At 34.9% G+C, this 14,287-nt stretch overlaps 2 protein-coding genes across 3 annotated transcripts in view; both read right to left on the bottom strand.

The window, feature by feature from the left end:
* Window positions 1-1,446, bottom strand: part of LOC104748410 (putative cysteine-rich repeat secretory protein 16) — a 2,361-nt gene extending 915 nt beyond the window's left edge. The window contains 2 exon segments of the mRNA XM_010470056.1: window positions 1,086-1,394; window positions 1,396-1,446. Of these exon segments, the coding sequence (XP_010468358.1) occupies window positions 1,086-1,394; window positions 1,396-1,446 (360 nt within the window).
* Window positions 3,940-7,608, bottom strand: LOC104746633. Of its 2 annotated transcripts, XM_019236519.1 has the most exons (2): window positions 6,187-7,608; window positions 3,940-4,827 (listed from the first exon to the last, which is right to left on the bottom strand). In XM_019236519.1, the coding sequence occupies exons 1-2, from the start codon at window positions 7,502-7,504 to the stop codon at window positions 4,040-4,042; spliced, it is 2,106 nt and encodes a 701-aa protein (XP_019092064.1). In that variant the 5' UTR covers window positions 7,505-7,608; the 3' UTR covers window positions 3,940-4,039. The 2 variants fall into 2 exon arrangements, with proteins under 2 accessions (XP_019092064.1, XP_010466456.1); XM_010468154.2 differs by lacking the exon at window positions 3,940-4,827 and having other exon boundaries at window positions 5,299-7,606.

The raw sequence follows: 14,287 nt of genomic DNA, 5'->3' as shown, positions 1-14,287 counted from the left end.
TTAAGGTTAATTGAACCTGCTAGGAGACATAAAAAATCTTAGTATCATATATGTATAGTCTAGTAATACATTTATCTTCTGGTACACATAAAAGTGTTTAAAAAAAAAAACAATTCCACTTAACTCCCTATATGGGATTAATGCTGATCTGTCTCACTAAAATCAAAATAAGTTTTTTTATCAAGTTTAATTATGTTAATTGTTTTACCAAATTAACATATTTTTATAGTTTATAATTTTCTATGTCAATATATATAGTTTATGATAATTAATAGAATTTTATTTTTTTTGGTACTTCCTCAAAAAATAAAAAATAAACCAAATTATATGGGGGGTTTTCAACATATTTAATGTGATATTTTATAATTGGATTTTCGGTTTAGGAAATTTATTAATGTTAGTATAATTATGGAGATTGTAAACTTTTGTTATGGAAAATCCATTGTATATCATTTAAATTTGAGAGATTCTAGCATGCATAAAATAGTTTTGGAGATTTAATGAGTTAAAACTTTAATGGGTAGACTTGTTTTTGGAAAAATCGGAATGCATAGATGTTGTTAAAATTTTATGGCAATAAATGTAACAAATGTTGGTCAATTTAAGAAAGTTTAGTATTTGAGTTTCTCTGCAATGTTATTTATGGAATTGTTTTAGGGGTTAATGTTATAAAAAAAAAATTAAATAAGTAAAACTTAAAGGGCAGAAACCAAAATGTACTTCAAAAATGTTAATATAAACTATATAAATAAGAAATATAGAAAGTAAAAAACAAAAGAAAAAGTAATAATAATGCCTGTCTGAGAGTTCGAACCCACGAATTTTGAAGCATATTAAAGCTATATAACCATTCTGCTAACAGAAACATTTAGTTATTCGGCCCAAAACTTTTAAATATAACATGTGGCCTAAAATTTTAAATATAACATTTAGTTAGCTGCCTTATGGCCAAGTTTTGGTTACATCTTAGTGATAAATGTATATAATAAACAAGAAAAACTATATCTTGTATGTAAATTAGTCCACTGAACGTTGAGATTGGTTTTGGCGTTAATAAAAAAAAAACAAAAATGAAATGGCCTTACCCCTGCAATGGCGGTGGCAAAGCAGGAGCGGCACTTAGACCCGAAGGAGTCGCCGCGGCACTGGTTGGTGACGCTGACGTAATCAGAATCAGAATCCTTACTAAGGGCCATCATGTCGTAACCGTGGATAAAACCATCACCGCTCGCGATGGACTCTATAATTTTTTGAAGTTGTCTCTCATACCAACTTCCCGGGTTGTACTTCCCTTGTTTGGCTAAGCATTTGTGGTTCAAATAGGCATTGGTCATGTTCAAGGACGAAACGGTGCGCATAAGAAGCAGTTGTGTGGCCACCACAGATCTCACTGACCAAAATAGGAATCAAAACGAAGCATGTTGATACCCCCGATGAAGAGTACATTGTTTTGGATTTTGTGTGAGACTCGGAGGGATTTGAATATTAAATGGAGATAAGTTTCATAAAATATATATTGTTTACACTTTTTGGTTACCTTATACGAAAACCTATTTGATAAAATTCAGTTTTTAGAAGAGATGTTTAGAGTTTGTAACGGAGATGAGAGAAATGTTTGGTATATGCGACAAGAGGGCCGAAGAAAAAGTAAAAGTTCAAAGGTGTGACTGAGTTCAAACTCTTTTCAATCACACAATTTGTACGTTGACGACCTGAAATGAAGGCATTACTCATTACTTTCTAGTTTTTATAATTACAAGAGATTCTCTGTAATTATAAACAAGTCTCCGGCCGCAATTAGGTCATATATTATAAAAAAAAATTAATTCCAAGAGAAGAAAAGCCATACTGCTTAAACGTGATTGCATACTACACAAAAACGACCAAACCCATCGACAAATATTGTCAGTATGTCAAGAGAGTTCCGGATACAAACTGATTGATTTGGAGGGAATTAAACCATGCATCAAGATTCGTCTGTCAACATTCATCTACATTTAGCGTGGTCGAACCTGATCCCAAGCTGTCAATAAAAAGGGTCCATATATATTTTTCATATGAAAAAAAAAACCCATAAAACAGTACAAGTTTTTCTTTGTATCAAAATAAACGGAAATTTTTATGTTTTAAAAGGTCTATTACTCTATTTAAAAAATTTACCCAAGAGCCCATAAAAAGTTTGAGCAAGCTTTGTCTCCTCGTCGCCACACCTATGAACTTTGGGTTGGTTGTTGTGAGGGAAAAAACGTCTTTTTCATACCTGGACAATTACACTATGTTGAATTCATACATCGGACTATCGACTGTGCTAAAACATACATTTAGTTTTAAAATATATGAATTTCATACCTAAACTTTCGATTTTGTGCCTAAATATACAAAAACGTGTTTAATATGTAACTCTGTTAATTTTTCTGTTAAGTAAGTCTGACGTGGAATCCACATGTAGAGATAGTAAAACGACGTCGTTTTACATTTAGTTGAGAAATTAAAATTAAACCAAAATGTCTAAGTCTAGACTTGAACTCCAGACCTTTAGCATTCAAACCAACAAGTTTAAGACCAACTGAGCTACCGAACATTTTCTTAAGCTTATAAACGTATTATATATATAGAATAAATAACAGTTCCAAACAAACAGAGAAATCTCAAAAAAAAATCTTTGGTGAAGAAAAAACATTCGCCGGAAAAGGGTTGCCACCGTAGCTTCACCATAAACAAAATCAGATTGCTAACAAATTTCAATTTCTTCTCTCTCCCTCTATTTCAATTCCTTGGTTTACTGTTTCCTTTAACAACCCAAAGATCTCAGATTGTTAACAAATTAAGAATTTTGAGCAGTTTGTATCAGTCATGGCTTCTCTTACCAACAAAAATTCCTCCTCTTCTCCTCCAATCCCTAACAGACCAAACCCTAATCCCAGAAACTCAGAAGCCGGTGACCTGTTACGGCGGAGCTTTGGTGGCAATTCCGGCGGGAGTAATAACTACGAGTCGTTTGACGAAGGTGTGGAAGAGAAACCCGACCCGACCAAACCTTACACTCTCGGACCCAATATTTTTTGGGGATTTCTCAGGTTGTTCGGAGTTATTATGTTATCATATATATATTTGTTCGTTCGTAGAACAAAATCTTCAGTAGCTCAAATGGTATTAAACCGCTGATTTGTATGGTAAAGGTTACGGGTTCGAGGCTAGGGTAAGTTGTTTTGGTTCAATTTTAATTTCTCAACTAAATGTTTCTGTACATGTTGGATTCCACGTCAGATGGATGTAACGGAAAAATTAACAGAGTTACACATTAAACACGTTTTTATATATTTAGGCACAAAATCGAAAGTTTAGGTATGAAATTCAAAGTTTAGGTATGAAATTCAAATATTTTAAAACTACATGTATGTTTTAGCACAGTCGATAGTCCGATGTATGAATTCAACATAGTGTAATTGTCCAGGTATAAAAAAGACGTTTTTCCTTGTTGTGAGTGATCCGAAGCTCGCCGGAAACTGAAGGCGGTTGAGCCCTGGAGAGGGCGAATATGTTTAATTCGAAACGAGATCGTCCTAGAGTGATGATATGATTGTGTCTGTGTCTCCACCACCAGCCTTCGTGTTTTAAGTTCCGACGTTGATGCGTGAAGCGGAAGCAGAAGGGACGTGAAGAAAGAGATTAATACGTCACTGTGATATTTGTAGAGTCCATTTGAGAAAAGTTGACATGTGGCTATCATTTGTGGAATTTGTACTTGTAACTTTTCTTACAAAAGTATATTATATCCTCAAGAGTCAAGGGGAGAATATTTCACATCTCTTGTATTCTACGAATTATCTAGCATGGACCATGGTGGGCACACTTTGACAAAGCAAACTACGTACTATCATTAGATTTCAACTGTTGATTCTTATTTCAAAGATCAATGTGGATATTATATTTCGAAACAATATTAAAAATCTTAAGGAATATTATTTCTTTAGGCTACCAAAATACTTAATAAAAAATATCATCATAACAAAAAATATTATTTCTTTAGGCTACAAAATCATTGCGAAGGAACAGCACACAAAGACATTGTTGCGCGCTTATTTATAGCCGTCATTTTCTGGGTCGTATTTTGCGTCTTGAAATCTTCCATAGCGCAACTAGGCCCAAACCTCTTAGGCCAAGCCACATCACCAGTAGCTTTGATCTTGGGGAACCACATGGGTGGTCCATCTTCCAGCGAGTTATGCGTGAGCCTCGTCAAACCAGAGCCGTCCAAATTCACCGTGAAGATCTCACTACTCGGGACGTTGAAACGCGGAGTACCAATCGGCTCAGCCGAGAGTCCAGCATAAATGGAAGTAAACACGATTCTCTTACTGTCGGGACTAAACATAGGATGCATGGACACCCCACCGGTCAAGTTCTGCGCCAGCTTCCTTAAACCGGTTCCATCCGGGTGAACTACATACAAATTCATCAACAACGTACCGGGAAATTCCCGGTTCGATGCAAACACAATCCAATTGTTATCTGGTGACCAAGTAGCAATCGTGTCGTTCCAGTTCCCATTAGTTAACCGGAACAAACCACCAGCTTCACCTTTCTCCGCGTCCATAATATAAAGGTTTTTAGTACCGGACCGAGCAGAACGGAACACGATCCTTTTACCGTCAGGTGACGGCCATGGAAACGCGTTGTTCTCCCCCTTAGTCGTGAGCTTCTTAACGGCGGTTGACGGGTTTGTTGCGTCGACGTTAATGGCGAGAACATCGATTTGAGATTTCCCTGGTGCTAAAGCCGGGCCTGAGCTTGTGTACAGTATCCCACGTCGAACTGGATCCCAAACTGTTCNTTGTTGTGAGTGATCCGAAGCTCGCCGGAAACTGAAGGCGGTTGAGCCCTGGAGAGGGCGAATATGTTTAATTCGAAACGAGATCGTCCTAGAGTGATGATATGATTGTGTCTGTGTCTCCACCACCAGCCTTCGTGTTTTAAGTTCCGACGTTGATGCGTGAAGCGGAAGCAGAAGGGACGTGAAGAAAGAGATTAATACGTCACTGTGATATTTGTAGAGTCCATTTGAGAAAAGTTGACATGTGGCTATCATTTGTGGAATTTGTACTTGTAACTTTTCTTACAAAAGTATATTATATCCTCAAGAGTCAAGGGGAGAATATTTCACATCTCTTGTATTCTACGAATTATCTAGCATGGACCATGGTGGGCACACTTTGACAAAGCAAACTACGTACTATCATTAGATTTCAACTGTTGATTCTTATTTCAAAGATCAATGTGGATATTATATTTCGAAACAATATTAAAAATCTTAAGGAATATTATTTCTTTAGGCTACCAAAATACTTAATAAAAAATATCATCATAACAAAAAATATTATTTCTTTAGGCTACAAAATCATTGCGAAGGAACAGCACACAAAGACATTGTTGCGCGCTTATTTATAGCCGTCATTTTCTGGGTCGTATTTTGCGTCTTGAAATCTTCCATAGCGCAACTAGGCCCAAACCTCTTAGGCCAAGCCACATCACCAGTAGCTTTGATCTTGGGGAACCACATGGGTGGTCCATCTTCCAGCGAGTTATGCGTGAGCCTCGTCAAACCAGAGCCGTCCAAATTCACCGTGAAGATCTCACTACTCGGGACGTTGAAATGCGGAGTACCAATCGGCTCAGCCGAGAGTCCAGCATAAATGGAAGTAAACACGATTCTCTTACTGTCGGGACTAAACATAGGATGCATGGACACCCCACCTGTCAAGTTCTGCGCCAGCTTCCTTAAACCGGTTCCATCCGGGTGAACCACATACAAATTCATCAACAACGTACCGGGAAATTCTCGGTTCGATGCAAACACAATCCAATTGTTATCTGGTGACCAAGTAGCAATCGTGTCGTTCCAGTTCCCATTAGTTAACCGGAACAAACCACCAGCTTCACCTTTCTCCGCGTCCATGATGTAAAGGTTTTTAGTACCGGACCGAGCAGAACGGAACACGATCCTTTTACCGTCAGGTGACGGCCATGGAAACGCGTTGTTCTCCCCCTTAGTCGTGAGCTTCTTAACGGCGGTTGACGGGTTTGTTGCGTCGACGTTAATGGCGAGAACATCGATTTGAGATTTCCCTGGTGCTAAAGCCGGGCCTGAGCTTGTGTACAGTATCCCACGTCGAACTGGATCCCAAACTGTTCCAAATCCCATCTGCGGAAGCACCTGACGTGGACCTGAACCGTCTTGGTTCACCACGAACACGCCTGTGAAAGAGAGAAACGCGAACCGATCACCTTCCGGCGAGATTGTCGGGAACGCGCCGTCGAATCTGAAGAGAGAGAGGTCGTCGGAAGTGGTTTTGATGTTCTGGAGGAGATTCCGGGGAGTTTTACGTCCAGTTGCGTCGCCTCTGCAGGTATGGTACCCGACCCGGGACGAGTCAGCGGAAAGAAACGGGTTAAAGTGATGACTCATCGGCGATACAAGACGAGTCAACTCGACGAACGCGTTCTTCTTCAAATCGAAGAGCTCCACGTGGCGGATGTCTGATCCTGGCCTCCTTGTGGCAACAGCGATGAAGTTGTTGTTGTTTGGTGACGCGGCGGGTGTGAACGCGTGAACACCCGGTGGTGTGACTCGTTGAACCAAAACCGATTTGATGTTAACCGGTCCGGTTTTGGGTAAAACCGCTCGGTACACGCTGATCCAGCCGTCGTCGCTTTCCCGGTGGAAATAAAGAGTAGAATCGTCGACCCAACTCGGCCAGCCTCCTAGCTCGACGACCTTAACTCGCTGAGTCCCGTCACTAGTCAGGAAAACGTAGATGTCTGTACTAATCTGTTTCGCAACCAAGCTCCAAGCCGATCCTTTCTCCCCGAACGAAGCCACGGCGGTCCATTTCCCAGACGGAGACACCGCCGGAGAAAAATCAGCGATTCCAGGTGGTGTCAAACGTCGAGTCGACTTAGATCGTAACTCGGTAGAGTATACGGCGGCCCAACTCGCCATCGGCTTACCCGGATCCTCATGTGTCGACACGTAAACGAGATACTCGTTAGTCAAAACAGGCTTATCCTGCATCGAGTTCACAGCCATGCCACTCTTATCGCCGGAAAATAACTGACCACGAACTCTTGACCCGGAGTTAGAAACGACGTCGTAGTTTAAGCTAGGCGTGCCGTCTCTCTCGGTAACGTAGATGAGATGTACAAGAGACGAGTCTTGTAGTTGAATACGAGAGTTGTTGGGAAGAAGTGAGATAAGCGCCGGAGAAGGAGAAGCGAAATGGCCGTTGAAATTAATGGACGTGCCATCGGTGAGACGATGCTCATCTGCGGGAGAGGGTGGAAGTTTGTTTGTTGGGAGAGTGAAGATGTCGAATTCGAAAGTGGGTCTCCCTATCGTCGTGAACAAGATGGTCGAGCCATTGTTAGATGAAGCTGACGACGATAAAGAGAAGAGAGAGATGAGGAAGAAGAAGAAGAAGACGAGAGTGGTGTTGCTTAGTTTCATGGTGGACTACTCTCTTTGTTTTGGGATTTTGCTAGTGGTAGCGGGAACATTTTATAGGTGAAAGTAGTGACGTGGATGATGATATTAATTTGTTTACCATTTTGGGAAGTTTCTTTTTTCTTTATTAATTAAAAGCAAAAATATCAATCTATGATATGGTTTGTTTCCATTTTGTTAATTGTTTTGATAACTGATATTAATTTGTTTACCATTTTGGGAAGTTTCTTTTTTTTTTATTATTAATTAAAAGCAAAAATATCAAGCTAATGATATGGTTTGTTTCCATTTTGTTAATTGTTTTGATAATTGATATTAATTTGTTTACCATTTTGGGAAGTTTCTTTTTTTCATTATTAATTAAAAGCAAAATTATCAAGCTATGATATGGTTTGTTTCCATTTCGTTAATTGTTTTGATAATTGATATTAATTTTTTTACCATTTTGGGAAGTTTCTTTTTTTCTTTATTAATTTGTTTCCATTTTGTTATTGATTTTGATAATTGATATTAAGGGGGAGGTATTGGTTTGAGATTTTAAGAGAGTTTTAATGACTTTAAATAAAATCATGGAAAGTATAAAGTTGAGGATTCTTACTGATTGTTTAGAAAGTTTTTTAAAATTTTGCTGATTTGTTTTTCCTAATCTTGTAAAATCTCTCATAAAATCTTGTAAATTTTTGCTCAACAAATATTGCACAATATTCTTTTGATTCAACACTTCTGTGAAAAAAAAAAAAATCTCTTTGTGTTCAGGGTTCTTCTCTCAACATCGCAACCTTCAACATCGCCACACACGACGGTGGTGGTAGCCATAAACGGAGGCTCTCTTCTTCTCTGATCTATATAAATTGTTAGGAAGTTATTTTAAATTTTGCTGATTTGTGTTTCCTAATCTTGTAAAATCTTTCATAAAATCTTTCTATTTTATGAAAGAGTTTTCATGACTTTTGTTATGAAGGAAATGATATAAAATCCTAAACCAATAACACAAAATTTGAATTCATTAACAATCCAAGATTCTTTTGTTTTAATTGAATAACGTAAAACTTTCCATGACTTTATAAGACTCTCAATCCAATAACACTAGATTTATCAAGATTTTAGATAACTTTTTACAAATCCACAACCAATAACACCAAATTTTTAAAGAGTTTTAAAAAGTCTTGATTGAATAACAACATATTTTACATAACTTTTAAAGTCATTAAAATTCTTTCTAAATCCTAAACCAATAACCCCTCCTAAGTGATATGATGATAGTATGATACACATATTGTCTTTCTTTTTTTTTCTTTTTTGGAAATGGTAAATTATCAATCAAAATGAAGATGATAGATGAGAGAATACACTTGTATAACCATTCCAAAACAGTAGTATCTTGACACTATCTAGATGTAATGATTTGGGGCAAATAAATAAAATCTTGAGATATTGATGGAAAATTAGATATTTGCATTTTTCAATATGGCTAATAAATCTGATCCTTGGAAAGTAGATCTTAGCAATTTCAATATTACTTTCTCAAGTAATAAGATGACAGGAGATATGTTCTAGTATTCCTTGTTCGTCAAATAACTTTTAGCTGTAGACTCTGTAGGCATAACACATTATGATGTTTTAGTAGTTTGGGTATTATTTTCCTTGTTGGTTTGTTAATTATTCTATGTATATAATTATAAATATATGTGCGTACATTATTTAAATCATACAAAATTACAATAGCATGTTTTTTTCTTTATTTAATCACATCCCCTTTATAATAAAAGGGAAGTACATAATATTGTTTTGGTAGACTTTATAATTTTAATAAATGGTTACAAATAGGTTATACATAAATTATAAATTAATCCATATATTAATTGTAACAAATAAAACTTTAATTGTAACCAAAAATCTTAAATGAGATATTCCAAATTGATAGTTCATGGATATTCCAAATTTTATTTTCAGAAGATCACGTGTATATGATTCCAAATATATAGAATCACAATATTACCAATTTATTTTCCACATATTTTATTGATAAACAACATCAATAAAAAAAATTATTAAAAGGATAAAAATTTACTCTCAATCATCAAAAATATATCAAATCTCGCTAATTTAACAATATTAATAGTGATCTTTGGGATCATATTTAGAAATTAAAAATTAAACCTTAATGCTATATTAAGATCCGTGCTAGAACACGGGTTGGAATTCCTTTTATTTATATTATAATTTTAGAATAAAATATAATTTATATGATTGATTTTAAAAGTTTTTAAGGTCCTAATCTAGCATTAATTGTGATCTTCGGGATCATATTTTATTGTTAAATTAGAATATAAATAAAAATAATTTCAACCCGTGCTAAAATCATTAACAATATATCAGATATGTGTCTTTTTTAAGCCATCATATTTAGCATATGATTTTATTGCGTAATTGTTTATCCAAAAAAAAACGTTTAAACACAATCAAATAAATTATATATTATATAAAAATTACAATATAAATAAAAGGAATTTCAATCTGTGGTCTAGCACGGGTCATAATCTAGTTACTTGAAATAACAAAAGTACCACACTATATATATATAACTAATAAATAATATACAGTTACGAGTTATCCTAACATTACATAATTTCCATTTCATAAGGGAAGAGACGAAGAGTTTCACTCTTCTGTGCATTTTATAAAGTTTTGTGAAAATAAGTTTCGTTCTGAACAGCTATGATCTTTGAGAAATTTTAAAATTCCTAAAATATCTTTCTCTTCAATTATTAGTGTCTGATGCGGCGAAGTCGTAGTTGTCTACTTGATTTCATGGACTTTTATAGTTTGGATGTTATCTTCTAGGAGTATACTACTTGTCGCAGTCGTTGTCTTTATGGCTTTATGCCTTTATCTCAAGGTTCCTTTCAAGTTTTAACCTACCCTCAAATTTTTTTTTTTTTTTTTTATAAGATTACTTTTCATCTGTAACAAAATGCTTAAACCCGAGTTACTAACTCCGAACTTTTATGTAACTATCAAGCTACAAAAATAATAACGAACCAACATATTCATATCCATGAAGATACCAACAAAAGCATTTTGTTATAGTTATGGGAAACAGAGAATGAGATAAAACATCAGTGGATCATCTCAACGCTATAGCTATTATAATTAATAAGAACATTCAATATATATAATCTATTGAGTTTTGGGCTATATATATACAATATCCCCCATGGAACTTTTTTTTTTTTTTTGGTTGAGTGTACCGAAAGAAAGATGACAAGTATCACAAGTTACTGTCAAAGGAAAAATCAGAGACAAGAAGATTAAAAACAAGAAAAGACGGAGAAAACTCACAGACAAATGATGTGGCACAGAGACACAAAGAAACACGTACCAAGTCTTCTTTCATCTACAAGTCGAATTTTTATACATATAATAGTTTAACTAGGAAAGCATAGCAAGAGAAGAGAAGTCATCTGGTTAACCGTTACTCCATATTACACATAAACGACCGAATCCATCGACAAATAGTGTCAGTATGTCAAGAGAGTTCCGAATACAGACTTCCACAAGATGCTGAACCGTGTTGGTTTTGCAGTGCACTGAAGAAAAAGACAAAGAGTGTTACAACCAAAACTCAGATCTCATGATCAAAGCCTAAAAATACCATCATAATTGGTTAAGAAGATCTCAAAACCTGTGGGCTATTGACAATTAACTATTTTCAAAACAATAAGAGAAGTCACATTTGGGCTATGAATCAATGCATCTCCCAACATAGCCGTTTCTCAGGTGACTGATCCCATTGGAAACATCGGTTGATGGATAAGGGGGTGCTCATAATATTTCAAATGGCTATAACGAGGATGAGGCCCATTCAAATATTGTGGCCTAGGCGAAAATATATCGAAAGTTTTTTAATTTAAAATCGGTTAAGAAACCTATTTTCAAGCGTAATCAGTCAACAACTAACTAGACCGATTTGCTCATAACCGTGGCCGGGTGTATCCCGATCAACAAGACAATGACTAAGTGACCGTCTAGGTGGCTAGGCTGCCGCGTTGTTAACAAGGAATACTCCTAAGCGGGTAAAAGCCTAACCAAAGAAAACAAATCAAATTAGTCTTCTAACAACAGTCTAGCTAGGAGGGTGGGTGCGGAGGCATTAACGTCATTCACTTGCTGCATTTTTTTTTCCTATAAGCTACCTATCTATATCTAATCAGTATAAGTACTTTAGATGGATTATGCATCATTTTAATATTTGAAACAGACTAGACAGTGGTTAGCCATTTGGTTCATCCGTGGCCACACGTTCTTAATACGTCATTTGAAGCTTATAGTTTTACTAACGCAAATCGTCTAGACTCTCTTTAAACATAAAAGATCATCGATCGTACCACCGTCCAATTAAACTTCTCCTACATTTTCTTCAACGATGATGCAGCGCATAATTAGAATTATTTTCATTTATATATATTCTAATATTATTATTAATTATATGATTTACTTTTAGAGATTTCTAGAATATTACAGAGATTTATTAGGGTTTTCTGGTTTTATTATAAATAGCCTACTAGGTAGGAACCCGTGCTGTAGCACGGGACAAAATACTTTTATCTAAATTTTAAATTCATAAAATGACTAAAAATTATATTAATCCGGACGCTGTAGTATATGTATGTTATTTTTATGTAAATTTTAAGAAAATAAACTTCGATGTATTTATTTTGAAATGGGAACTATGTTCCATACCGTCACATCCCCTCACGTCCCAACTCATCCTCTCTTGTCCCGTCTTATCCCATTTAATCTCGGCTCGTCTCATCCCGTCTTGTCTCGTATTGTATCTTGTATCGTCCCGTCTAATGTTTGTTCTTTTTAAAATTTTCTTTAAACAATGTTTATTAAAAAAGATTGGGTAAGAAATTTAGACGGGATACCAGAGTTCTCTGTTGATTATTATTTTTTTTTAGTTAGTTGAAATTATCCAAAAATATAATTTTCAAAAACTATATAATTGTTTTCAAAAATACCAAAATTTTCAAAGTTTTCGTTCCAAAGTGGTTAATTACATGTTGCAAAATCAATCCTTATCCAAATTAGTGAAAGCTTGACATTTGAATTTATCTACCTATATTTTATTTCTTACTTTTCTCTACAATATATGTCCCTTTAAAAAAAAAAAATTGTTCAATATATTGATTTTCATTATTCAAATTACCCGTTTCAGTTTACATATACTTTTTCTTGTCTTAATACTATAAATAGACTGGAGTATTTCTCAAAATTTAATTATTGTTTTAAAAGTATATGTACTTAATTAGTAAATTAAATTACTTAAAAAACACTGGTAAAATATATATTCAATCATATAATAATTTATTTTAGGTTGTAAAATTTAAATTGTATAAAATTAGTATAAAAATTAGTTGGCCACTCTTTTAGGATGTTGTCAATATTTTGGTGTATATGTAACATACCACAACCCGTACCGAAAATAAACATGATCATCATATTCAATACTTGGAAAATATACAATATATTGCAATTCATCCATACTAATCAATCACAGCCCATGTTTGTTGAAAATGTTAAAGTAATTTGCTACGGGATGTTAATTCTCGTCGAGTGCCATCACATCCCGTCCCGTCTCGTCCCAATCCATCCCATTAGAAATTTTATGTCCTATAACCATTCTTTTTAAAATTATTACCTATATAATAATGTTACTAATAAATTTTGGCTAAGAAATTTAGACAAAATACATTTCTTCTCCTTTTGAATGTTTAATTTATATAGTTAGTATAAATTATAATTTTTAAAAACTATCAAAAAAAAATTTTAAAATACCCAAAATTCTCAAAGTACCCGTCTCAAAGTAGTTATTTACATGTCAAATACTAAATTTTGTTTTTAATCTGTTTTTTATCATACGAATTACCCATTTCTGTCTCACATCCACTATTTCACATTGTAATACTATAAATAGATGGGAATTTTAATCGTAATTTAATTTACATATTATGATATGAAATTATGTGCATAAACAGTTATATATTTCTGATGATATTAAGAGTATATTTATATAAAAAAATAATCTTATGACTAAAGATTTTCATTCGTATTTGATTCAATTTCAGTTAAATTTATTAAATGTTTTTGGATCTTTGGTTAATAAATAAAGTTATTTAAAATAAAATCCAAATGATAGATGTTCTCCAAACAAATAACTATTAGAATGAAAGTGTGATCCAATTTCTTTTTTGGCAACTCTTTTAGGGTGTTGTCAATATTTTGGTGTATACTTAGAATACCACAGCCCGTTGTAACATCCGCAAACCAAAAATTGGTTTTTGGGGATGGGTGTCGATCGACACCAAGGGGGTGTCGGTCGACACCACTTATTTTTCGGTTCGATCAGAATGAGTTTTTAATCGATTTGGTTCGGTTTGGTTTAAGGAAACCATTGAACCGGGTCTTAAAAGGAAGGAAACGACCTAGGTCGTATTCCAGAGGTTGTGGTCGCCGTTTTTGTTTGAAAAAGAGGAAAAGAGAGAAAACAAGTGTTCTTGAGATTGTGAGTGAGATTGGGAGATTTCTTGGCTGTTCTTGAGAGATTGGAGGCTGGGAAGGTGCTAGAAGCTTGCTAGGAGTGAGGGATTCGTCCTTATTGGTCAGAAACTTCCTGCAAAGAGGTGAGTGCATGACCATGGCTTATCTAAGCTAAGATCTCTAGATTCTATGTGATTTGGTGCTTATGTGGTTGTTTCTTTGAGTTCTCTATGATATTTCGTT

This window comes from Camelina sativa, chromosome 15 (assembly GCF_000633955.1).
Source record: "Camelina sativa cultivar DH55 chromosome 15, Cs, whole genome shotgun sequence".
Lineage (NCBI taxonomy): Eukaryota > Viridiplantae > Streptophyta > Magnoliopsida > Brassicales > Brassicaceae > Camelina > Camelina sativa.
This window is presented reverse-complemented; position numbering and strand designations above follow the sequence as displayed.

Excerpts from the sequence above, each read along its gene's own strand:
- LOC104746633 (XM_019236519.1), bottom strand. The coding sequence starts at position 7,504 with ATGAAACTAAGCAACACCACTCTCGTCTTCTTCTTCTTCTTCCTCATC.